Genomic DNA, 26,807 nt, shown 5'->3' on the forward strand with positions numbered 1-26,807 from the left:
AAAAGGACACTGTCTGACAAACTGAGTCTGTCAAATGACCGGGAGCCAAGGAAATGAACCACCAGGACATATCCTGACACCCAGAATGTACTGCATGCCAGAATCAAGACACAGGGAATAGTAAACTTCCAGGCTCAGCTATGGCTGCCAAGGAGGCTGGCCCCACCAGGGACAGAACTGGGTAAGTATGGGCAGACACACACACACACACACACACACTCAAGCTTTTCAAGGTCTCCCCTTCAGCCAGAGAGCAGCCAGGGCACACAGTGCTGCTTCCGGAGCACTTCAGGGGTCACACCATAATAATGTGGAGGTTCTGGTTACCAAGTTAACTTCAAGTTCAAAATTAATACCAAAATGCAACATTAAAAACTGGTTTTAATATTCTGCCACAGCTTTAATGATTACAATCTAAAACAAAGCCATTTGTATGACACAGGATATAAAATCAACATCTCAAGTTAAAGCAGCATTTTAAACAAGGAACAGCAGTATGGGCACAAACTCTACCTATCCAGAGGTGACAGCTACACACACATACATGATTAGCTTTCAGCTGGAAACATGCTCCCACGTCACCGAGTCCCCAGCTGGACTAGCAAAACAGATCAGTGGTCACCACCAGGTGCACTGGGCAGCTGACTGCACCTGGCAATCTCTTCTGGTGGGCCTCAGACACGCAGCTGGCTGAGCAGCAAGAGGGCGCGAATGTGGGCAAGTACGCCCATGTGTGCGTACACATACACACCCCAGAATCTGCACCACATGGAGTGTATTTTAACAACAAAACTATACAGAGCGTGGGGCAGCAAGCCTCACTGTGCTGTGTGAAGGTATATAGATTAAGGTATGTGGGGCCGAAAACCAAGTGATTCAGAGCTGCAATGCATGAAATAAGTAAGTAGTTGAAACACATATTGCACAATATTGGAAAAACAAGTACTTGAGACAATGGTAGGATGACTGGGTTTTCCAAGACTTCACACACTGGGGAGATGGAAATTACACATCTCACACTTCCCTTACCACACGTGGGCTGGGAGCAGCATCAAGGTTGCGCCCTGGCCAGGTCTAGTGGTACCTTGAGCAAGTCCCTCCCATCTACAACCCGAGTCTCTCCTGGCCACGGTGCTTCTCAGCATGCGTGGACAGCCACCCCTGCCCTGACACAGCATGGGCCTTGAGCGGGACAGAGGGGTCACCTTCCACATGCCACAACGTCACAATGCTCCTGACTGCGCCCTCCTGCATGTGCCTCAACGTTCTACATGACTTTCTCATCAGGTAGAAAAACAGGCTACAAGTAGGCTTAGGCTAATGTACCTAAAGCAGATGCTAAAAACAGTCTTCAAATAAAGCAAATCCACCTCCACGCTTGCTATCCTGCCTTCTCCAACTTTTAAACAAACCAAGTTCTAAATCTCCAACGCGGAAATCAGCTCCTCATAGGGGTGTTTTCCAAGGACTGCTATCAAAAACAAACAGGAACACATGGGTAAGAAGCTCTAGGATGAAGCAGATTCCAGGAGCGTCATTTTGAAAGTGGGGAGGCTGCCCCCCCTCATCCTGAGCCAGAGTGTAGCAGCGGACTGCAGAGCCCCAGAAGGCAGGTCCTAGGGGATGATACCCACTGCCTCCACGAAGACCCCAGGCAGCTACAAGCCCAGGGCTCTTGGGGTCTGCAGCCAAATCTGTTCTTATCCTGAAAAGTTCAAACAAAAGATGCTGCAGCTTCTCGGGCACACTCACTCTCACATATCTGATGTCTATGATTATTAACAGAATATGAAAATAATCCTTGGAGCACTACACTTAACCTTGAAGAGAAAATGCCTTCGAAGACAAGTTATGTTCAAATAAGGTAGTCAAAGTTGCATTCAGAAACTCAGAACAAGCTGGCCAGCCTCAAAGTCCACACTCCAGCTAACCAGCATGGCTCCTCCACTCATTCTGCTCTGTGGGACTTATGTGGATTACTTACAATTATCAAGTCACTACCTTCGAAAGAGCTACTGATGTCATTGTTAAAAAAAAAATCTGTCATGAACAGAAAAGCCCTGCAAATCATATTATTGTACACAGGGTCGTCAGAAGCTATGCACACTGAGGGTCTCGGGCTCGGGGACCCTAGAAGACCCAGAAGAGGGACCCCAGGGCCATGCCTGTGGCCGCTCCAGCCAGCATGCCCAGCGCCAGATCGCCGTCGTCGTCTCGATACCGCTCCCGAATGATGACTTGGTTGGCAGGCTGCTGCCCATAGAGCCCTGAAAGAGAAGGTAGGAGGCCTGTGAGGAGCAGCCTGGCAAGGCCACGCAAGAGCCCACTGCGCTGTCTCAGAGAGACCGGCACTTCTCTGCATCCTGGCCGCCTACCTGCCTCTGCAGAGCTGCTGCACGGGAATGAGGTGGACGCCCCCCTACCCTCCTCCATCACAGGACACCTCAGCCCTGAGGTTGCCCTCACAGAAGATCAAGATCCTGAACTGGCTGAGGGTAAAGTTCCCACTGCTGCAGAGAGCACAGCTCCAATAAAGCTACAGGCTCCTGCCTCCACACCACGCTCACTGGGGTGACAACAGAGGAGAGCATGGGAAACACATCCTACAGCAGGTGGGAAGGCCCAAGAGCAAATCAGCTTTCCGCTGTTCCTACAAACCAATCTCTAAATTAAATCTTACAGGTAGAAGCTGTAGCACAGTCCACTAGCCAACACTTACAATGCAAATATCCCCTATCAGAGTACAAGTTTGTGTCATGGCTGCTCTATTTCTGATCCAGTTTCCTGCTAACGTGCCTGAGAAGGCAGTGGAGGAGGGCCTAGGGGTCTGGGCCTCTGCCCCCCAGATGGGAGGCCTGGGTGGGGTTCTAGGCTCCTGGCTTCAGCCTGGCCACAGCCTGGCCCAATCCCAGCCCCTGTGGCCATTTGGGAAGGGAACCAGCAGATGAACATCTCTCTCCCTTCCTTTGTTGCTCTGCCTTCCAAATAAATAATCTCTAAAAATTAATTCACGAATGAATTAATTAAACTTTAAATCTGTTAGCACAGCTTGCTCTTTATTTTTAAACACACCTTTATGTTACTAAAATAAAACATGTAAGGAGAAAAAAGGATGTTGACAGTGCCATTTCTAAAAGAGCAAATCTTTAAAAATTAATATTTCATTTACATGACTAAAATTTACAAGTGGAAATGTACTTTTCGTTCTTTTCTTTGCTTCACAACTGTACTGCCTAGTCACTTACTAGCACTCAAAATTGCTTCTCTTCCCAGCAAACACAGCAGCAGAGTAACTTAGGTCTTTAACAAGGAAACATAGCTCACTTAACTTTGTCCTGAGACTTACACACTCCTCCAAGCCTCGCCAGGGTACAAGCTGGATGACAGACAAGGGGTACAGGCTGGCGTGTTACCTGCATATGGGTACTGGTAGGGCACAGCATATGCCTGGCCATTTGCAGCATAGACAACTTGAGTTCCTGCTGGGTAGGCACCACCGTAGGGACCATAACCGTAGGCCTGCTGGAAAGGAATAGGCCTGTGAGAGCTGCGCTGTCAAACTTGACCTCAGTAAGTTCCAAGTCCTGCTTCGTTCATCTGTATAATGATCATTTGGACCAGGTGGTAACAAGACTCACGCCAACCCAGTATTCTCCAGGGGATCCAGTTGGGAAGCAGAGCAACCCCTCTCCCACACCCCTGAATCCCCCTGCACCCCACAGCCAATTTCAGCAATCCCAGGCAGGATGGAGACCAAGGAGCTTGAACGCTAGAACCCAGGCAGGTGAGTGGGTTTTCTGGCACTGCCAGAGATGAGTCGGAAGTATGCACGATCACAGGTGATCCAGCTCGGGGAAGCCACGTGTAGACAGAAGCCTGTTACCCTAGAAAAGTGGCAGATAAGGCTTCTGGTTCTGGAAGATGGAATAGCCCCATGGTCCTTTTGCAGAGTACAGTGAGACCTGGATGGAGTTCCAGACTCCTGGCCCAGACCGGCCCAGTCCCGACTGCTGCAGCCATTTGAGGAATGAACCAGCAGATGAAAGATTCCAGTCCCCTCCCAACTCTGCCTCTCAATAAACAAAACATTAAAAAAATAAAAACTGAATTGAATAAAAAGGCTGATTTTCTGAAAAGTTTAGTCAAACCTCTAGCATAGAGACAGAGACACTCAAACTACTAACATTAAGAGCAAATGAAACAGAGTGCGTTCGCAACAAACAGGCATCACAAAGACAAGAGACATCGCAGATGAGGCAGCACCATAAAGACCTCTCTACACATACACGTGACAAGATGAGAGAGGAGCAAACACAGAGACCGTAACAGCTTCAAATGCCCAGTTTTGATTTTACCGAACAAGTAACAACTCAGAAAAGTAGGTAAAAATACATGAGGTCTTATGTCACCTTTATAACTTCAAACTTTGTGAACTTCAAAACATTCAGGGAAGATAGAATTAGGTTTGTATGGGTGCAGAAATAATTTAAAGAGCCAGCATTGAGATATAGCTGGTTAAGTCATTGCTTGCAACATTGGCATCCCACATTGGAATGCCGGCAAAGGTCCCAGTCATTCTGTTTCAGATCCTACTTCCTGTTGACCACCTGGGTGGACAGAAGAGGAACCAAGCTGCAAACATCATGGCAGACCTGAAGGGAATGGCAGGCTCCTACCTTTGGGGTGGCCCAGTCCCAATGCAATGGCCTTATGGGAAATGAACCAGCAGATAGAAGGTATCAGTTTATCTGCATTTTTGCTTTTTCTTTTTTCCAAATATATAAATCATTTCTTAAAAACCTGAAATCAGTGCCTACAAGGTAATCTCAAGAAAGTTCATGGTAGGGAATGGCACCTGTGTTGTAGCAGATACAGTTGCCAACACCTGTGGGAAGCAGTGCAAGATGCCCCAAGCAGCACTGTGGAGACCTCACAGGCCTCACTCTTGGCGTCGGCCAGGCCCAGTGCTGGCCACCAAAGCCATCTTGGGAGTTCATTAGCAAAAAAAACACCTCTCTGTCTCTGTGTAACTCAAATAAATAAATATGTGTTTTTCAAAAGTTCACGTTAAATTGTATTATGAGAAAACTATGTACAGATTTCAAGAATTTTTCAAAATAAACATTTTTTGATTCCATCTTTGCATGAACTTTCTGAAATGTACTAACATGATTATTTTAAAATCATAAGAACAAAAGCAGGTGTGCCTCACATAAGAGACTGATCTTTGTAGCACTGAATGGCTAGTACTCTAACTAGAGACCTTGTAAGTATATGATGGGACTTTTTCTAGGGTTTTGGCCCTCCCAAAAAATAAACAGCATTTTTCTAAATGATTACAAGAATCCAGGAAGTTTACTACATATAAACTTAAACTATAAACCATAAAAATCTCATTACTCAGAGCAACTGTGGTAGGGCCTAGCACCTAGATCCTCCCCTTGCATGCGCTGGGATCCCATATGGGCGCCAGTTCGTGTCCTGGCTGCTCCACTTCACATCCAGCTCCCTGCCTGTGGCCTGCCTGGGAAAGCAGTGGGACCCTGCACCAGTGTGGGAGACTCTCGGAAGAAGTTCTTGGCTTTTGGCTTCTGATTGGCTCAGCTCCCAACTATTGTGGCCACTAAGGGAGTGAGCCAGTGAATGGAAGATCTTTGTATCTCTCCTTCTCATCGTAAGTCTATCTTTCCAATAAAAATAAATAAATCAAAAAATAAAATAAAATGTGATAAACAGAAGAAAAGCAGCTGTTTCATTTCCTGAAAGCGGAAGCTGGTAAGCGGATGTTTAGAGCGCACACTTCTAACATCCCTGCCACTGGCCCGGGGTCAGCGCAGACTCTCCAAGTTGCCCACACACACTCAGGCTTGCCCCTACCTCAGGGATCGGAGCGGCATAGGCTGTGTACGGAGGTGGGGAGGCAGCCACAGCCATCTCATCAGAGAGGACTGCTGAGCCCACGTAGGCCTGGGGAGGGAAAGGGAAGACAGGTTGAGCACAGAGTGCCGCCAAGACACCTACATATGCAGTGGTACTACGCACACACTCCTTTTATCCAGCAAACTGAGAAGCACAGGACATAAACGCTACAGCTCCAAGCAGCAGGAGAAACTCGTCTGGTCCAGTAGAAGCACCCAGGCTCACTCTGGTGCACCAAGCCAGAGCAGAGCACCGGCAAAGGCCCGCAGAGGCTACTGTGATGCTGAAAGGGTTTCAGGAGACACTGCCTCGCTCTCAACAATCCTTTGGTTAACAAACAAAAACACTGCACTTACAGAGGTTCCTAGATTCAGTCTGTATTTGGCTCTTTAAAAAAAAGAACAATTCCAGGAGTAGGAATTAGGCACAGTGGGTAAACCACCATGGAAAACACTCACAGCCCCCTTTGAAGTGCCTGGTTCAAGTCTCCGCCATGCCTGCTTACGCCCATCCTGACAAGAAGCACCTAACAGCTCAATATGTAGGTCCCTGCTCCTCACACGGGGCTCAGGCTCCGAACTTCGGCTGGGCCCGCCCTGGTTGTTACCAGTATTTGGGGAGTGAACCAAATGAATGGAAGAGCTCTCTCCACCTTTCTTCCTCTATTGTTCTTTTCAAATAAAAACAAAACAAATATAAACAAAAATGTTTTAGAAGCTCTCCTCTAAGTTTTCTCCATTGGAAAACTATGTTACATCCTTTTTAAAAATCCAGGAAAAGAATCATCCTGGGATCTTAACCTCTAACTGCAGGGATCAGTAATACTAACTTTACCCAAAAAGAGAACTTTCATTGAAAAAAGAAATAAAGCCAGTGGAAGTGAAGAGTGAACTTCTTCAGAGAAAGAACTATCTGGGGCCAACAGAAGTAGAAAACACTGACATTCAGACAGCAAGCCTTTCCACTGCCTTCTCCCAGAGGCATAAACCAGGCTGTAAACTCCATCTACTCTACAGAGACAAAAGAGAAAATAAAAATCCCATCAGCATAACACGGATACGGACTGCAAGGCCTATCGCTGCTTGTCTCCCTGACAGACACAAAGATGGCACTGCTAGGCTTTAGGGTCATGGCAACTTCCAGCACCAAAAACAGGATTACACCCCAAAATCTGCAGCCCGCACAAGGTTGAGGTCCTAGGCATAACAAGGACGTGACAGTTCCTCTGAGCTATCAATGTAAACACAATGGAAGCCAAAGTACTACGAAGCCATGAAAAACACAAACAAATCTAAAAAGCAACCCCAGAGTAAGCACGCCTATGTGAGGAAGGCTCTTGCCAAGACATGTGGCAAAGCCCAGCTTGCGTCCTGTCAGTAGAAAGTGCCCAGCAGCCCTGCCCAGTCAAGGCTGTGGAAGGCTGTGAGAGGCCCGTCTCCCCTGGTTCCTTTTCCCCAGCTTCCAGTCTCCTTGACCACTGACTGCCATGAGCAACTTACCGTGTTAGTCCTAGAATCCTGCAGCGTAAATTTCCAGGCCCTGAACAAAAAGAAAAGAAAGGGGAGCTTTATCTGGGGTAATCCAACATTTCAAATGATTCTCAAACAGATTCTAGGCTGAAGCTGGATACTCAGTTCCAATCTGCCTTCCGCTAGAGCAAAGGCAGATGGATTTGCTTCTGTGGAAATAAACCCCATGACTGAGCTGGTATCAGAAACCTACAAGAAGCTGGGTTGGAACAGGTCTACAGGCCTTTCAGGATTCACTCACTTGAGACACGCACTACGAATACGTAAGCACTCCAGCTACGAAGGTGAAATAAACGTTTAAGCAGAGACATAATACTTACAACAATATATACAACTTTCGCTTTACTATTTAATAAACATGAAATGCACTGTGGGTTGCCTGTCAGTTCAAGTCACACACATCTACTTCATTTTTTTTAACAGCTACATTGATGTCACAGGATACAAGCAGATTTATATTGCCAGAATTTTTTTGCTATTAAAAATAACGCTGCTATTAACATTCTGACTGCATCTTTGCACCCTGTGTAAACATTTCTATAAGACATTCCAAAGAGAGAGACTGCTAAAACAAACACTACAAATATAATTTACTTCAGGGGGGCTGGCAAAGGATCCTACAAAGAAGGGCTATTAACAACATTTACACTCATCAACTTCCCCCAAACGGTCACAAAAGCCAGAAATCTGAGTCTAAATCTCTCACTAGTTTTCAAGAAATACCTTCACTTCTCCCACCTGTATCAATTCTGTTTATCTAGTTCCACCATTTCCTTGAATGGAAAGATTAGTTTGGTTTCACAGATGTTCTGGTTTTCTAATGAATGCAGTTAAGCTGCAAAATTCCCCAGCAGATTTTATAAGCAGGTGCCAACGTCATGGGCATGGGGGTCCTATTGCATTATTCGTTTATCTTAGGGAATTTTCTCTGCTGTTGGTGTCAAGTGAGACAGTCTGGCATGTCCTACAATGTGTGATTAGATTCATTTCAGAACATTTCCCTTGCAATAAATTTATGTTGGGTTCTGTATTTTCCAGATGTCAATTATCTTTCTGAACTTTCAGTCTTTCTAACACAGCTCTGATCTCATTCCCTGGCTTTCACTGGGAGTACCCCCAGTCTTGCACGCCAGTAACGTGCTTTCCACCACATCACACTATGTGACAGCAGCAGGCAATCCAGCTATGTCATCTTTGCACAGTTCCTGAGCTGTTTCTTCGTGCCCATGTTGAAGAGGGAAGCGGTGTTTGAAGTTTCTTCTCAGTTTCTCTCTCCTTAACATCTTTCCTAACTAATCTGCTATCAACTGGCAGCTCTGCCTCACCCCATCCCCACAAGCTTGAACGTCAGGAGTTACCTTATACAACAGTCCACGTCCTCTTTCTTAAGCCTGGTAACTTACTAACTTATAAGAAAAGTGGATCTTTTGGCTTACAGTTCGGCAGGTTCGAGGGCATGGAGCTGGCATCTGCTGAGAGCCCAAAGACAGACGGCACCACAGGAGGGCTACTTGTAAGGGAGACCACTTGCAAGACAGGAAACCCAGTGGCGGAGAGAGGTTGTCATACAACAACTCTCCTAAAATAATTCAGAGTTTGCCAAGAACTAATCACTACTCTGAGACTAAAGAACCTCCCAAGAGGCTCCACCTTTTAAAAGTCCCACCAGAACTCGGCACCCCCACTAGAGACCACACTTCCAGCATGGGACCCTTCTGGGTATTCACTTAAAGTATGTATTCAGACCACAACGCACCCCACCCCGTAACTGCTATGTCACCTGACAGCATTGGGGTGGGTGGTGAGATGCTCTTCCAAGCACAGCCTCCACAGCCTCATGCTAGGGCTGTTACCAGAGAATCATCCAACCCCTGTGAGCTTCATGCCCTCCACTGCCTTGGTATGGCAAGCCCTGAGGAAATCTTCCAGGCCCTGCAGAGAGGTCCAAGAGCACCACCGTCTCAAGGGCTTCTCCTTAGCTTTCCAAAAGCCCCTTACTCTTACTCAGCCACCCTGCAGAGAGCTCCTGAAAACTCGCACAGCCTCATGAACTCAACTGGTCACTACCAGCAAGACTTGGGGTGGGGTCCAGACTCTGACAGGCATCAAGAACTGTCTATCTCTCTGTGTGGCAGTTTGTTCCCAGTTTGTGCCTGAAGTCAAACTTCACTGTTCGGCCTCTGCTGTGGACACACTTCCCCTTCCAGCTCACTGTAGCAGGGGGAAGATGGCATGAAGTAATTCACCATCTTTACCTAGAGGTCTGTTACATGTTAAACTATGCCCTCCCTAAGAGATACACTGATGCCTTAATCCCCAGAAATAAGAGTCTCTGCAGATGGAATGAATTCAGAGAAAACCACAGAGCAGAGCCCAGCACAATGGCTCTAATGGTTAATCCTCTCTCTGCAGTCACTGAGATCCCATAAGGGCACTGGTTCATGTCCCTGATGCTCCACTTCTGATTCAGCTCCCTGACTGCAGCCTGCGAAGGCAGCAGAGGATGGACCAAGGCATTGGGCCCTCCATCCAGCGTATCTATTTTCACAGGAGGGAACTTTGGACAGACATGAGGAAACAACATGTGGCAACCGAGGCCAAGACTGGAGCCCACAGCGGTAGCCAAGAACACCCAGGACGCCAGCGTCCCCTGGCATCCAGGAGGAGTCTAGCTCAGAACACAACCCTGCTGACACGCCGACTGCTGATGGCAGGCCGCCATAGCATCAAGAGGTGCCTGCTGCTTCATGGGTTACCCAGCCTGATTCTGCAGTACAGGTGTAAACTAACAGCCGTCTTCCTTTTTTCATCTCTCAGCATCATTTCATTCTAAGTACTTCCTGTTCACAGTATATCTGAGGATATTTCACAAAATTCATGGGAAATGAAACTGAAAGGTAAGTTTACTCTCTCCGTCTCTGCCTTTTTGTAACTGCCTTTCAAATAAATACATCAGTCTTTTAAAAGTATTACATAGTACTGCATCATTAAATAGTACATTGAAAGATTCAATCAGAGCCCAGTGCGGTAGCCTAATGGTTAAGTTCTTGCCTTGAACGCACCAGGATCCCATATGGACTCTGGTTCATGTCCTGGTGGCCCCACTTCCCATCCAGCTCCTTGCTTGTGGCCTGGGAAAGCAGTCGAGGATGGCCCAAAGTCTTGGGACCCTGCACCCGCATGGAGACCCAGAAGAAGCTCTTGGCTCCTGGCTTTGGATTGGCTCAGCACCAGCTTTTGCAGTCACTTGGGAGTAAATCATCAGAAGGAAGATCTTTCTGTCTCTCCTCCTCTCTGTATATCAATAAAAAAATTAAATCTTTTTTTAAAAAAATTAAATCATACTAACACAGTGCCAGCTGATGAAAGCAGCAAATGCGGCCATTTCTCAAGCACTGTCTGGGAAAGCCACATGTCTGCTAGAATCTGCCATTTGAGATTCAATGATATATATTAGAGTACAAAAAGGAAGCTACATCGGGGATTCTAAATAAGGCCTAGAGCCTGACAAAGAATAAACATGTCACTGGGGATGAAAACGAATGTGAATGCAGGGGAGGCCACTGCTGTGAAAACAGCACGCATACAAGAGAATGTCACACCAAGTTCAGAGCCAGCCCACTGTGGGACAAGGTGGACAGGAACAGCTCACGTCCATGCCCCAAATTTCCTCCAGTCAGGGTCTTTGAGATTGGGACCCAACACCCACGTGGCGAGGCGGAGGGTTAGTGAGGCTGGGCCTCCTGCTGCTTCTACTCTGCCTCCAGAGGCAGAAAAAGGAAAACTGCCCCACAGTGCGGGCACCTTGCTTTTCAAAAACACACCCGTACATCCAAAGAACAAAACTGAGGAAACTATTCAATGACATCCCTAAAACCAACTGAGAGCAGAGTGACTGCAGTACCTTCTGCCTCTTTGATGACCCCGCAAGCCAGCCCAGAGGTCCTGGCGAGGAAGACACAGCCCGGGAACGCCTGTCCCGTCCCTCACACACCTGCCAAGTCCCTTCTCTGCTGTCTTAGAAAACTCCACTTCCTATTAATTGGAAGTTAAAACAAAATCCTTCTAAGGTAAACACGTGTGAAACCAAAACTTACAAACAATCATCTGTGCTTTCCGCACAAAGACTAACGGTCTTTCCATCTCGGCAGACAATCTGCAGCAGGCAGTCTTTGGCCTTCCCGTCCGGAGGCTGGATATCTACGGAAAGCAGGCAGAACAAAGGAACAGACTTACTCAGCTCAGCAAAGGGCAAGATGATAAACCAAGGGCTCCCACAGACATAATCCAGGGTGGGTGGGCATTCGGTGCCATAATTTGAACGCTGCTTTGAGATACCCGCGTCCCCCCATGAGACTGCCTGGCTACCTGTCCCAGTTACTCCTCTGATTCCAGCTTTCTGCCTGTGTGTGTCCTGGGATGCAACACAGGAGGGCTCCAGTACTTGGGCCCCTGCCCTGCTGGGGGGAGACCCAGGTTGAATGAGGCTCCCGGCTTTGGTGAGGCCCAACCTGGGCTGTTGTGGGCATCTGGGGAGTGAGCCACTAAACAGAACTTTGCTTCTATCATTTCTGCCTTTCAAATAAAAGACATACGTGGGAAGGCAGTGAAGCAAAGGACCAGGCTGACTGGTAAGATGGGTGGCTTGGGAGACTTCTGCAAAACCTACTCTACTCAAGTGTGAATACAATGGATAATTCAGGAAACTACATCAAGAGATTTAACAAATTAACTGGAAAGGGTGGCACCCTGGCACAAGTCAAGCTGCCCATCTGAACAGCCAGTATCCCACACTGGTGTGCTGGTTCAAGACCTGCCTGCCCCACTTTCAATCCAGCACCTTGTTAGTAAACCTTGGAGGGCAGCAGCAGGTGGCCCCGGCAGCTGCATCACTGCCACCATGAAGACCAACATGCAGTTCTTGGCTCCTGCTTTGGCCTGGTCCAGCCCTGGCTGTGGCAGCCACCCGAGAATGAATCAGTGGATGAAGAGCTCTTTGTCTCTCTCTGCCATTCTATCAAATCAATAAATTAAAATAAATCTTCAAAACAAAAAATTAACTGGAACCGGCATTAAACAGATGCCAGTTTCTAAGTCATAAAATCAATGTGGTCCACGGTGGCACTGTCATTAGCATTTACCAGCACTTTGCTCTTCCAGAAGGCATGGGCTGGCAAATGAGAAAACCGACTGACCCAAGCTATGTGGTTCATGATCAAAGTGCCCACAAAGGGCACTATGGTTACCATGGAGCTGGTCGCCATCTGTCAATGAGGCTCAACTGCTGCAAAGACGGGCCAGGCAGGCCTGCTTACCCCGACACTCGTGCCCTGTACGGATGTTGATGCAGTCCACCGGCATGTGGACCTTGTCCTCCACACTCTGCCGGGTCTGGTCATCATAATAGATCAGGTGACCATCCGACCACAGGTCAAACCAATTCTTCTTCCAACGCTTTAAAATAGTACCTGAAAAAAAGGGGGAAGACATTGGCTTGAAGCTATAAGAGCAAGCACAGTGTACGCTAACTCACAGCAGAAACCAAGCTCACCTCCCCCTCAGCGCTCTGAGCACCACTGCATGGAAAAGCAGCGGACCACCAAAACACAGTGATGGCAGAACACAATGACCCGAGCAGCCACGCTCCATGCCCGCAGCAGCGCACGCGGTACACACAGACAGGGCTGTCAACCACAGTCTGCCTCCCAAAACTTAAAAACCTCAGTTAGACCAAAAAAAAAAAAAAAAAAATGCTTGTGTTTAAACAAAACCTGCCTGGCATTTAATTCTCCACACAGAACTAAACAGAACTTTAATCTTTTTTCAGCTTTCCTGGTAATATCTAGACTTGCTAGACTGATCAGCAAATGCTGAACTGTAAAGTTGATAATTCAAACACACACAGCACCTTGCTCTTCTGAGCAAGTATTTTTTCTTTGTCCTTCCTTAGGAACACACACATTCACTCTTCCATAACACCTGCCCTCACAGGAAGCCCACGGTATGGGAGGAATAGCCCAGAGAGAAGGGCTGGGCCACCGGATGAAGCAAGCCCAGCAGGACCGTGGACGCAGGCGCAGGTCCAAGCCTGCCTCCCACCATGCCCATCCTATCACCTCATACACTGTGTCAGCTGGAAAGAATTCAGCTTTCATTTGTGAGCCTGGAGCAGACATGTGGCTTGATAAAGCTGTGACTTCCTCACATGACAGCACGAGGCCAGGCTGGAGTCACTCCGGCACCCCTTTCACTTCCACACACTGCCCGTGCACATTCTGTTCCTGCGCCTCTCACCTCGCCTTGGACCAACATGCACAAACTCCACTCCACAGACCTCTGCGCATGCTCCCCTGGCTGCCACTAGTGATAATCAGCAGTGGAGTATCCAGTCTCCCCAACAGTGTTCAAGCATCAGGGCCAACAGGGCCCACAGCACTTGCCCAAACTGATCAGTATGCGAACCCACATCCAACTGACTGCAAGTGCCTGAGCCGTGGAGAAACCACCAACTGAAGGCACACAACCACACAGGTGGGTTCACTGGCTCATGGAATTCTGCCCAAATATCCTACATGTCACCAAAGCTCCCTACAAACTAAATACCGGGTCCCAGCAGTCTTTGTGACAATGACAGGAAAAGCCCTGGGGATTGCGCTATCCATATTTAGCCACAGGCGTATCTCTGCAACCTGGTGAATGTAACACGTTTCAGCTCATTTCATTTTACTGGGATTCAATGTCAGTGTACACAATCGGAGTCAAAGCTACAGAGTTAAGTCTTCTGAACACGCACTTGTGAAATAGTAAAGACTGTGCAACTTATCTGAAAGACATCCGTGGTGTGTACATCACCATGTCGGACCTGATGAGGAATCAGTCAAAAGGTCACTCTGGCAGAACTAACAACGAGCTGTGGCAGACGGAGGAAAGCCTGTCTTCAATCAAATGCATAGTGCAGTCTAAGACAAATGCCAGACCAGCAAAGGGCACGTCTTCAGGGTCTGCGCAAGGCTTCCCACAGCCTCTGACCATGGGGAGATCATGCCCATCCAACTCCAGAGCAGGGAACCAAAGACTGGGGCTCGACTCTTTGATGCCAGCCCTGTCTATGAGACACAATACTAACACAGCTCTGTTTTAATAGAATAGGACTAGGCCCGGAGTAATGGCCTAGCGGCTAAATCCTTGTCTTACAAGTGCCAGGTGCTGGTTCATACCTGGGTGCTTCACTTCCCATCCAGCTCCCTGACTGTGGCCTGGGAAAGCAGTCCAGGATGGCCCAAAGCTTGGGACCCTGCACCCACGTGGGAGACCCGGAAGAAGCTCCTGGCTCCTGGCTTTGGACCAATTCAGCTCTGACTGTTTCGGCCACATGAGAAGTGAACCAATAAATGGAAGCTCTTTCTCTGTCTCTCCTCTCTGTAAATATGCCTTTCCAATAAAAATAAACAAATCTTTTTTAAAAATAGCACAGGACCACCACACGCTTTGCCCAAACACACCGTTCAGCTCCCGGTCTGGAACTGCAGAAACAGGCAGGACGAAAGCCCGGTCCCAAGGAGAAGCAACAGCAACACCGGACTCAGCCCTGGCTGCGTGTACCTCTTCCAACTACCGTTTACACTTCAGTCACCTAGTCTTGTGGAACTCCTATTTCTTCAACTGGAAATGAGACCACCTGCCTCAGGGGGCTATGGAGCAGCAAAGAAGAGAACACACGCAGAAAGGCTTCGCGAAAGGCACACAATCAAGCTCCATAGCCAGCAGTTAGCATGCAGCATATCTAGGGTCACCAGCTGATTCTTCACTGCTGGCCTCAACTTCGGTCAAGTTCTGAAGGTGGCCCCCCAACATCCTAACTAGTACTCCTGAACAACCAACACTGTGCAGTACAGCTTGGCTTTTGCTCGAGTCCTAAGTGACACGGCAGTCACTTTCCCTTAACTCTGCTCTTTCCAGAGGCCAGGACAATCTGTCACTCTTTCTTTATAACTACACTTTCCCTTATCTGTAGGGGAAAGATGCCACAGTCCCCAACAGATCCCTGCAACTACAGATGAGGTCAAACCAAGGACACTGTCCCTGCACTGTACTACACACACATTCCTTAGGAAACTTGCATTTAGAGATATTAGACACAGTATGAGATTGGCTACAACTAACACCTCAACAGAGCAGCTTGCTAGAATTCACGTTATTCAAAACTCAAGAATTAACTCCTGGAATTTGCCATTTAATACCCTGAACCACAGTTGATCAAGACTAACTGAAATTATGGTGAGCAAAGCCACTGGTAAGGGGGGACTACAGTGAACAGAACTGGTTCTTCCTGCTTTAAAACACACTAGCCGGGGCTGGTGCCACAATGGAGCCAGCTCAGCCACCGCCTGAGGTGCCAGCAGCCCATATGGGGTGATTTGAGACCCGGTGGCTCCACTTCTGATCCAGCTGCCTGCTAACAGCGTGGGAAGGCAGTAGAGGACAACCTGGGTCCTTGGGCCCCTGCTCCCACATGCAAGACCCAGAAGCTGTTCTTGGCTGCTGCCTCAGATCAGTTCACCTCTGGCTGTTGAAGCATTTTGGGAATAAATCAGCAAATGGAAGACATCTCTCTCTCTCTCTCTCTCTCACTCATATACATATATATATATATATGTATATATATATATATATAAAAAAAACTCTGCCTTTCATATAAACCACACACACAGGAGTGGCAGAAGCCTCAGAAACAAGTAGATGGTACACACAAAAGACCTACAGAGAAGTCTAGCAAAGAAGAACTCAACCCCACAACTGAAGAAAGGAGTTTCCTCAGAGATTCAAAAGTTTGGGGTTTACAGTCTCATGCCCTGAGGTCATAGCTCCATCCACATGATTACACACACAGACTCCACAATTGCAGAAACTGAGTCATCGCTCAGCCCCAGATGACACAGGAACTTCCCACACCCACGGGGACCAAACGCCAGGCTGCTCGGCACAGGCACAGTCGGGGCCTGAGGCTCCTGTGACTAACACGGCAGGCCCATGGCTTCCTGATGACTGTCACCTCAACAACCAACGAAGAGCTCCCTCTGCGCAGACAGTTCATAGAATTCTAAAAATAGCCACAAGAGAAGCCCCAGGACAACACTAATAAGATTGTCTCCACAGCACAAAGGAGGACCTGTCCCAGAGCAACACTTAACACAGAGCACAGACTCAGTGCCCCATACTCACTCTGTCGCAGCAGCCATCCGCTCTTCACAAACGCCATCTCTTCACCTGCAAGGGAAAAAAGCGGGCAGGTTCAAAATGACACCCAGAAAGACAACATCCAGTCCCAGTCCCAGTCATCTCCACCTCAGGGTTGGCTGAGGCACGGCCGGAGGCCATTTTACCTGTTGGTAACCTGCCATTCTCCACAGGTCTCCTCAGGATGGAGTCCACATGACCCCATCGTGGCCTTTCTTCCACACTCTGGCCCACAGCCTCACGGCCCTGCTACCCTGGCCAAGTCTAAGAGTCCAGAAACAGCCCCACGGATGCCAAAACACAGCTCTGTTAAGGACACAGGGTCTTCTCGTCACAGGCCCATGTCCTGAGGAGTCCATTGCCTCGGCTTTTTGCCCAGCATGCCCAGTAGGTTGTACGTGGTTCAGCCAGGTATGCCACACTGACGTCAGTCCACAAAACAGCAGGTCAGTTCAGAAAACCAGAAGCAGTCAAGAAAAACTCAAACCTAACTCCACTTCAAAGGAAAGACAAAAAAAAAGGCCAGAGAGGCAGGTATGTGGTCTTAACAGTTACCAGCATCACATCCCACATCAGTGTCAGGTTCTGTACCCAGCTCAGGCTGCAGGCTCCAGCCACTTGCTAATGTGCAGCCTGGGAGGCGACAGGCGCTGCTCAAGCAACTGAGTTTTTAGCTCAGGGAGTCCTGTACTAACCTCCTTGCTCCTGGCTTCAGGTTAGCACAGCCCAAGCCCCCGCAGGCAGTTAGGAAATCAGTTCATTTGGGTGCTATCTCTCACTCTCTAATATTTTTTTTTCTTAAGTAGATAGAGGCAGGCATTTGGCTGGTGGTTAAGATGCCTGCCTTCAAGTCCCCGATCCTTTCCAATCCCAGCTTCCTGCTAGTGTGCTTCTGGGAAGCTGACAATGCCTTAAGCACTTGGTACCCAAATCCACATGGGAAACTCAACCCTGTTTTGGGCTCCTGCTTTGAGCTGGCCCAGCCCTGGCTGCGGCATGTGAGAGTGAGTCGATGGATGAAGCTCTAGCCTGCCCTTCTGTTTCTCTCAGCCTTTCAAGTGAAGAGTCAAAATAAGTAAACATTTTTTCAAAATGAGGAAGTTGAAGTCAAACTTCACCTGTGCCGGCTGCTTCTCACAGAAATATTAGTTGACGTCATGAAGAACAAATACAGGGCCACTGTTTAACAAAATGAAACAACAGAGAGGAGCTCTCTCTCTAAAACAGTAAACACTTAAAAGAAAAAAGAAAAAAAAAAAAAAACCTGCCTGTTTGGGGAGAAAATTTAGTCGGAAAGATCAATGACAAATTGGAAAAAAAAAAAAAACTTTTTAAATAAGCATATGGCAGCTGATTTCCTTTACTTACAAGCACAGAAAAGGCAACCTTTTGCTAATTTCACAAGAAAAAAACCATTGTAAGGATAGCCAATTCCTCTCACCTCAATGCACAGCATTCAAAACAATTTTACCTGCAGACAGGCACCAGAAAAGTCACTCCCGCACATCCAGCAGGGAAAAAAATGCCATGACCAGGAATGAGGACAGAGGCTGCCTTGTTGGAAGGGAAACCTGACAAATCCTACCAAAATGCTGAAGGCCCGACCGCTTGCCCCCCTCAGCAGCACTGGGGGGCTCACCTCCCTGATGTCTGTGCAGAGACCCCCCAGCACAGGCACACATCCAGGGGCTCACCGTGCCCCACCCTGAGGGCTGTTCATCAGGAAACAGAAGAGATACACATTCCGCACGCCTGTCTTTCGGCAGCAGAAACCCACGTCTCAGGGCAGAGGAATGGAGAGCCTCCGTCCATGTGGACGACCCACCCTGCACTGCTTTCCGTACTGTCTGAACTTGCTTGGAACAATCCGTATGTACTGCTTTCATTTCATGTTCCAAAATAAGTAGTTATCATTAGGAAAGTAAAGCTATGAGTCACTTTGGTTTTCGACTTTAGTTTTTCTTGTCTTTTCATTTATGTGAGAGGCAGACAAAGCTCCTATCCATTGATTTATTTCCAAATTTCATTTGCAAAAACGACAGGTGGGGCTGGGCCAGACCAAAGCTAGGAGCTTCCCCCATGTGAGTGGCAGACACTCGACAACCTGAGCCGTCACTGCTATCTCCGAGGACTGGGATTACAGGAACCTGGAGTCACGAAGCAAAACCACATATCCAACCCAGGTATGCTGAGGCTGGTGCACTGGCTCAACTGGCTAATTCTCCACCTCCAAGCATTGGCATCCATATGGGCACAGGTTCATATCCTGGCTGCTCCACTTCTCAGCCAGCTCCCTGCAGCAAAGGAAGGCTCAAAGACTTGGGACCCTGTTCCCTGTGGAAGACCTAGAAGAGGCTCCTGGCTTCAGATCAGCTCAGCTCCGGCTGTTGCAGTCACTTGGGGAGTGTATCAGCAGATGGAAGACCTTCCTCTCTGTCACTCCTTCTCTCTGTAAGTCTGCCATTCAAACAAATCTTTTTTAAAAAAATGTATTCTAATACAGGATGTGCGCACCTTAACCATTAAGGTAAATACCCATTCTCTACTTAATATTTTTAGGTACTTCAGAAACTATTTTTACCTGAAAGGCAGAAAGGGGAACAAACAGAGGTTTTCTATTCACTGATTTAGTTTCCAAATGCCTGCAATGGAGGTGAGGGGACGGGGAGGGGTCAGGCAAGGATCAGGAGGTGAGCCCAGGTCTCCCTTGTGAGTGGCAGGGACCTGCGTACTTAAAGCCACTGCCTGCTGCCTCCAGGGCGTGTCTAAGCAGGAACCTAGAGTGAGAAGCAGGACCAGACTTGAACCCGAGCACCCTGATAGGGGAAGCAGACGATGCAGCCACATCTTAACCACTACATCAAACACCTGTCCCAGGTGGTTCCTTAAGGCACTAGGGCAGCTTGGAAATCAGCTGAGCAGATCAAGTCGGAACGAGCACCTCCAAAGAGTTCATGAGTTTCCCTCCCGTAACTCCAGACCCAAGCCGAAGTGTGGCTTTATTCTCATCTTTCGCCAAACATTTCAGAAAAGACTTCCGTTTATCAGCTTTTATTCCCAGGTGTCTAAAATCGTACTTTTAAAAAATCTATTTCTTTGAAAGGCAGAATTACAGAGAAAATGGGGGCAGAGGGAGGTGCCATTCACTGATTCACTCTCCAAATGGCCACAGCAGCCACAGCCAGGCCAGAACAAAGCCAGCAGCTAGCATCTTTTTTGGTCACATGGGTGGCAGGGGCCCTAGGACTTCGGTCATCGTCCTCTGTGTTCCCAGGACATTAGCACAGAGCTGGATCAGAAGTGGAGCAGCCACGACTCAAACCAGCAACATCCTTGTGGGATGCCAGAACTGCAGGCAGCAGCTTAATGAGCTAAGCCACAGCCAGAGACTGCCCACCCACCCCCCCAGCAATCTGTACGTGCAACTTTCCCTAATTCATGCTCTGTTCTCACCAAGGATACAATAAACTTGGATCTTCCCATACAATACTTCATTCACACATATTTATGCTCTCAGTTCTAGACAAATTCAGGGCTCCTCTTCCCTCGAGTGGGCCTGAACTCACTACAGCGACAGTCACTTCTGACCACAAGGAACCAGCCTGAGCGTGGCTCACCCTAGAGACTGACGGCAGAGCCCACCCTGATGAGTCACCACCCAAATGACCCAGAAATGTACCCTCATTCTAGGCTTTCTGCCAAGCAAAATGACAGGGCTGCTTTATGCCTGCTTTAAAAAAAAATCACGATAAACCGCTGATTTGGGTTCCTGCAATTTATAATCTAAAACAACCAGTTACTTCCAAAAGCATCTATGGTAGAGAAGTAGTACCATGACAGTCCCAATCAATCAATATTCTCAGAGCCGCTAATGTCTATTCAGCCTTGCCCTGGGCACTGGGGAGCCGACAGCCACCAAGCAGAGTGCTCGCTGTCACAGTTTACCCTACGCAGGACGCACGGAAACATCAGGTGAAAGGACCTGGAAGCAGGCGTTCGGTTCAGCACCAACGATGCTCCATGCCACACCAGACCGCCTGCCTCCCACCAGACCCTGGAAGGCAGCAGCCAGGCAGCTGGGTTCCTGACACCCATGGGTGAGACCTGAATGCAGGCCCAGCCACTGTGGGCATGTGGGGGAGTGAGCCAGAAGACGGGAGCGCTTGCCCTGGCTTCAATCTGTGCCTCTGAACACTTGCAGACAGCGTCACATCTCTGCAGTGAGGTCATTACCCTGAGCACAGGACAAGAGAGGCAGTGGCCACGTGCACTCACTCCATATCCTGAGGATTTGCACGGTTCAACTTCCCACGGCTGCAACATGAACTCTCACTTCATACTTCACATGGAAAAAGCAGCTAGCTGTGAACAGGTCAAAAAGTTACCTGAGAAGGAACTAGAAGTGACCTAGTTCGAGTCCCAGTGTTTCCTTCCCTCTCCCTCTCTGGAAAGCAGCAGCCATCAGAGTGTGGGGGACAAGCTCTTTATCTCTTTCTAAGCACACGCTGCATCTATCGCCTCCTCCGCTCTCCTGCTGCCGATGTCACCTGCACGCCAGGGAGCAAGACTTGCCTCATCAGCCCCCTGGCCTCTGGCTCTCAGCCCACAGCCCACATACAGCACGACCCAGACCTCATCAGCAGGCAGAGGAAGCAAGAAGCACCGCAGACAAGCCTGCAAGCACGAAGCCGTATCCCCTGCCCCTCAGTGACCCACCGCGGCCATACCTTGCCACCCAGAGTTTGTTGCTGGCCAGGTTCCTCCCATGACTCCTGACCCCAGACCACAAAGCGCAAGAAGAGGATGCTACCCGGCCCAGTCCTCCCAAGAGTCACAAGCCACTGTCTCACACAGGCCACTCCAAGTGCAGGACTTCACAGCAACTGCTGGTGCTCAACTCCACTGAGGTCACCCAAGACGAGGGCAAAACTATGGGCAACTTCAAACACAAGGTTTTCCATTATGTTCCCCCTTTTATGTTCCCATATAGTGCATTTTCCCCCACTAAACACTATAAGCCACAGGCAGGTATTTTCAAAGAGCTGACACATAAATGATTTTAAAATATGAATCCAAGACCAGGATTCGCAGGAGTGGTGACTGCCTGGCAGTTTCCCAGGCTACTGAAGGGTCAGCAGCAGCCCAACAGGAGCAAGTCAAGGTGAACAGCCACAGAAGGCAAAGAGGAAGCAGAGCAAAAGAGGAGACGCTGACATTCTGAGGTGTCTCCAGGAAGTGGACAATGGTATCTAACACAGAACTAGGGCTTTTCTGCTTTGTCATGGGCTGACAGCAAACCAACCCCTGTACAGAACTGGAATGTTTTGGAACGGGGGAACAAGGTATTTCAGAAGTGGGGGGAGGGCAGTCCTTGGAATAAGTTAACGGGAAGTCTCTAGAAGAGGCCCCAGGCCCTCTAGTAGACCACCTGAGCTGCCAGCCACAGCAACAGAAGGGGGACATAGGTGACACAAGTCTTACACTCCCAGTCCTCTTCCTTTATTCACCACCCCCTGGACTCCCGCTCTGGGCAAGGGGACAGAAAACATTTTACTTACAGGAGCTTCGTGAATAAATCATAGAGAAAAAGGGGAGAATACTGAACACCAGCACTCCCCAGAACAGGACACAGCTCTAGGCTCACAAGCTCCAACCACCAGAAAGAACTGTGGACGGTCCTCAGTAGGGTGCCAGACTGTGCAATTTCAGCACACTAAGGACAAAGAACAGAACCTAAAATCTTCCCAAAGATTAAAAAAAAGGGGGGGGGGGCAGCCAGGCTCTGGGCGTTTTGATCAGCCATGCTTAGAGGAGACCCTGCTGGGCTAGAATTCCAACTCAATTACCAGCACCTGGGATTCAGTGCTAGCACTAGTCTCATTTCTAGCTTCCTGCTCATACACACCCCACGGGGCAGAAGACAGCTCGGGCACCTGCCCTGAATTCCCAACTCCTACGTGTGACTGGTCCAGCATTTGGGAGAGCACCAGCAGATGGGAACTCTCACGGTCTCTCAAATAAATAAATTTTTAAAATCAAAACAATTAAGTCTTAAGAATTACTTCCCTTGTGTCCCCTTACCAGAACCTAGTGAAACGAACACATAGTATGGGATGGCCAGGTGGCATAGCCATGAAGCTGCTGGTTAGGGTCCCCGTTTCCCACCTCTGGGCCTCTGTTCAGTCGCGGCACCAGCTCCTAACTCCAGCTTCCCGCTGCAGATGTGACAGGTGGGGTAAGCGGCTTCCTGCCTCCCAAGCAGGAAACCTAGATTGAGTTCCCAGCTCCTAGCTTCATCCCGGCCCAGTACTGGCCATCGTCAGCAGTCAAAGTTTTGTTTAGTTTTTCAATATTTACATGTGTTATTTTGATAAATGTAAGCCTACAAACAATACTTTAAACTATGTTCAAATACAACAAAAGACAAAATCCCAACCTAGACGATGTCCACCTACCTAAAATGCTTCTTCTCAAAAAGTTCTTATTTTTGTTTCTGAAGCAGACAGAGGAATGTAACGTTCGCAACTGAATACCACACATGCTTTAGAATTCACAGAACCTAATATTTATCAGCAAAGACTTTGGAGCCAAAAGACCAAGACAGTTACAAATTACCTTGGGCAAATTCATTTCTTCAAGCCCTAACATTTGGATCTGTAAAATAAGAATACCATCACCTACTGATAAGATGTAACGAAAATCATTAGAAGATGTAGAAAGTTAAAATGACCTTGAGGGTCAAAATTCAAAGATACTTATCTTAGAAGAAAAAAAAAAAAAAAAACAAAAACCTTCCAAAAACACATAAACGATCTTCTGAAGGAACAGAAATATGTTTGCTTCTTTGCCTTAGCATACTGAAGTCCAGAGAACTCCAGCGAAGTTACTTTAGCACTGCACAACTGATACCCCGGAGCAGAGCTAACGCATGAAGTTAAAACTCATCAGCCAGCTCTAAGGATAAAATACTAGCACACAAACTGCAAACCACACACGTTACTTCCCTGCCAATAAAACCTACAAAAAGCTTCACAGAATAAACCATATCCAGCAAGTCAAACCTTGCTGAAATGTGAATTCAAATCACTTTAAAAGCACTGTATGCAAATTCAGAAAACCCGTCCTTCGGAATCTGAGCGTTCTGAGCATGGAACACACCTCTTTCCTCCCTGGTACAACCGTGGGCGAGATCCTAACCTCCTGAAGCCGGGGTTTTCCTACCTGAATCCTGACACAGAACCAGTTACCTCCTGGGGCAACTGGGAAATCTCAGGGAGACAGGTGCGAAGGGCCCTTTAGCTCATTTCAAGCGCTGGTAATCAGCTGGCTCCTTCAGCACATCCCAGTGGCTCAGGCTGCAGCTCTCTTACTTGTAAAAGTTACTTCCTTACAAAAAAAGAAGGCTGTCCTTGTTTTCAAGGACAATTACGTACAAACAGAAACTCCCGACATACATATTCCAAACCCGCAGAGGTCGTGACAGAAGTGTCAGGGGACCCACAGCTCGGTTCTCCAGGCCACTGTGTCCAGGGAGCAGACTGGAACGTGTTCTCTCAGCCTATCACTCTAGGAAACCAGTTCAATCATTTTTTTTTTTAAATGGTTCCCCTCTTATCTTCCTCTCTGTATATCTGACTTTCAAATAAAAATACTTTTTTAAAAAAATGGTCCCTCTCTGTAATATGTTTAATAATTTACTACTTGTGCTCTTAAGGAGTTACACCAGAAAATAGCAATTTTTTAATTCTGTCAATATCCAGTATGACAAAGGTGACTAAAGAGAAAATGAACATTAATGCATGGGCCCGTGCAATGGCTCAACTGGTTCATCCTCCACTTACACTCATCGGAATCCTGCCAGTTCATGTCCCAGTTACTTTACTTTCCATCCAGCTACATGCTTGAGGCCTGGGAAAGCAGTGGAGTTGGCCCTTTGCTTTGATCCCAAAGCCATGGGCCCTTGCACCCACGTGGGAGACCCGGAAGAAGCTCCTGGCTCCTGGATTTGGATCGGTACAGTCCCAGCTGTTGCAGCCATTTGGGAAGTGAAGTAGTGGATGAAAGCGCTTTCTGTCTCCCCTTATCTCTGTAAATCTGTTTTTCTAATAACCGAAGATCTTTAAAAAAAATAAAATTAATGCAAGCTAAGCAGCACGGGAAGGCTGTCAGAGTAGGAAAAACAGCCCCATTTTCCCTACAACAGTATTGGTGCAAGCATGGGATTACTCCTTCCTATGCCATTGCGGTACAGACTTCGCATGAACTCACACCTAGAGATTGCCGGGGAATTCAATGCCACGAGAGGCTCACACCCCTGCCACAGGATGCCAGTGCAGAACCACTGTTAGATCCAGAGAGCTTTCCTCAGTCTCTTCAGGAAGCAATGCCCAACCACAACAGCTGCCAGGCGCTCCACTGTGCACAGCATGGCACACACACTGCATCCCTGCCCTCAGGAAGCCCAATGTGGGAGGGGAGCCGGATTCGAAGGAAGAGCTCTCTCTACCACAGAGGAAGCAGCAACCAGGTCCCACAATCCTTTCCTTGCCCAGGGTTAGCAGCCTCCTAAAGATAGCTAACCCAGGAGTGCCTGGGCTCACCTTGCGCCCATGAATTTGTTCAGCAAACACTGAGGGCTGTGAGTCAACATGGAGGCACCAGCCCAGACCTCACTCTCTCATGTGACTCGGGACTTGTCACTTCCTGTAGTGGGGTTCCCTGCAGGGACCACAGGAGACCGGGAATTTTTATTCCTCAGAAGGAAGTCCTTTCCCAGCCCAAAGGGAGGCAACAAAGAATGCTGAAGGTTTCTCTGGAGCGAGGAAATCAAGGGCATTGGGTATCAATCATGTCCCCTTAGATTCTTCTTTTAATGCTACCTTCAATTCATTTTTTAAAACTTTCCTTAGGGGGCAAACATTGTGAGGTAAAGTAAGCCTTTCAGAGTCCTACTTACTCTACTTCTGATTCAACTCCTTGCACCCACGTGGGAGACCCAGATGAGGCTCCTGGTTCCTGGCTTCCGCCTGGCCCAGTTCAGGTCAGTGCAGCCATTTGGGGAGTGAACCTGCAGCCGGAAGACTCAGACTGCCACTTTCTCAAGCTCTCCTCTCTCAGTCTCTCTCCTCTTTGGAACTCTACCTCTAAAACAAATAATGTATCTTTTCCAAAAATACTTATTTCACAAATAAAGAGCAAGCTCCCATGTGCTGGTTTACTCCCCAGTTGTCTACTGCGGCCAGAGGTGGGCTGCAGCTTCAGCCAGGAACGCCCAGCAGGTCTCCAGGCCATGGCGGCCACAGGCCTACAAGGGCCGCCACATCACTAGGGAGCTGGAGCCCAGAGCAGAGCCAGAACTAGCCCAGGCACCCCACCCCGACTTCTTTTTCCTCATTCCTTTCCTAGTTCCAAACAGCAGAAACTTCCCATTGGCTTATTTATGAAGTGTCTTCCACACGGTGGAACTGCTTCCACATTTGAGATTTACGAAAACAGAAATCCCAGCCTGCGCAGTTCTCAATTTGAGCTGCGTGTAGGAAAAACAAACGCGAAAAGAGATACACGGAGATACCATTATCCGGGCAAGCACCGAACTACAGAATTCAGAGCAAGCAGGTGCAACGAGCTTGGGGGCGGGGGATGGGCGAGTGCGAAGCTCTCCAAGGCCACCCCGGACTTCCGAGCAAAGGGGGCGACCTCTCGCCGGCAGGAACACCGACCCCCACCCCCCGAGGCCGGCGTGCGGGCGGACCTCGGCCCCCAGGGCGCAGCCCACCGAAGGGGACAGCAGAGGGAGGCAGACGCCGGGAAGGGGGCCCTCAGGAAGGGCTCCGAGCAGGAGAGGACAGCGGGCAGCCCGGAGCCTGGACGGCCGCAGAGCCAGGGGGTCCGCTCGGAGGGAGGGCAGCGAAGGTGGGCGCGCCGGGTTCGGGGCCGGGGCCGGGGCCGGGCGGGCAGCGGGAGAGCTGAGGGTCACCCCACGGACCGCCACAGTCACCTGGGAAAGCAGACACCGCCGAGCACCCACCGCGGCTGTAGGGAAAGGACGCGCGCCGCTCGGCTTCCTAAGCTCCCACTGCCGCACGTCCAGCGTCCTGGGCGCCGCCCGGACGTCACCGCCAG

General features: G+C 48.7%; 1 protein-coding gene across 5 annotated transcripts; it reads right to left on the reverse strand.

The window, feature by feature from the left end:
* Positions 1-363: 363 nt before the first annotated feature.
* On the reverse strand, positions 364-26,807 carry PLEKHB2 (pleckstrin homology domain containing B2). 5 transcript variants are annotated; one of them, XM_058664373.1, is made up of 8 exons: positions 26,713-26,807; positions 16,671-16,715; positions 12,764-12,916; positions 11,546-11,648; positions 7,419-7,458; positions 5,878-5,967; positions 3,414-3,522; positions 364-2,267 (listed from the first exon to the last, which is right to left on the reverse strand). In XM_058664373.1, exons 2-8 carry the CDS (start codon positions 16,705-16,707, stop codon positions 2,131-2,133), a joined length of 669 nt encoding a protein of 222 aa, XP_058520356.1. In that variant the 5' UTR covers positions 16,708-16,715; positions 26,713-26,807; the 3' UTR covers positions 364-2,130. The 5 variants fall into 5 exon arrangements, with proteins under 5 accessions (XP_058520356.1, XP_004589388.2, XP_058520355.1 ...); XM_004589331.3 differs by having other exon boundaries at positions 3,414-3,519; positions 26,683-26,793; XM_058664372.1 differs by having other exon boundaries at positions 26,683-26,793.

Source organism: Ochotona princeps, chromosome 5, assembly GCF_030435755.1.
Source record: "Ochotona princeps isolate mOchPri1 chromosome 5, mOchPri1.hap1, whole genome shotgun sequence".
In the NCBI taxonomy this organism is placed as follows: Eukaryota; Metazoa; Chordata; class Mammalia; order Lagomorpha; family Ochotonidae; genus Ochotona; species Ochotona princeps.

Excerpts from the sequence above, each read along its gene's own strand:
- PLEKHB2 (XM_058664373.1), bottom strand. The coding sequence starts at position 16,707 with ATGGCGTTTGTGAAGAGCGGATGGCTGCTGCGACAGA. Across the intron at positions 12,917-16,670 it reads CGGATGGCTGCTGCGACAGA|GTACTATTTTAAAGCGTTGG; the intron begins GTGAGTATGGGG and ends CCTTTTTTTCAG. Across the intron at positions 7,459-11,545 it reads GAAAGCACAGATGATTGTTT|GGCCTGGAAATTTACGCTGC; the intron begins GTAAGTTTTGGT and ends CTTTTTGTTCAG.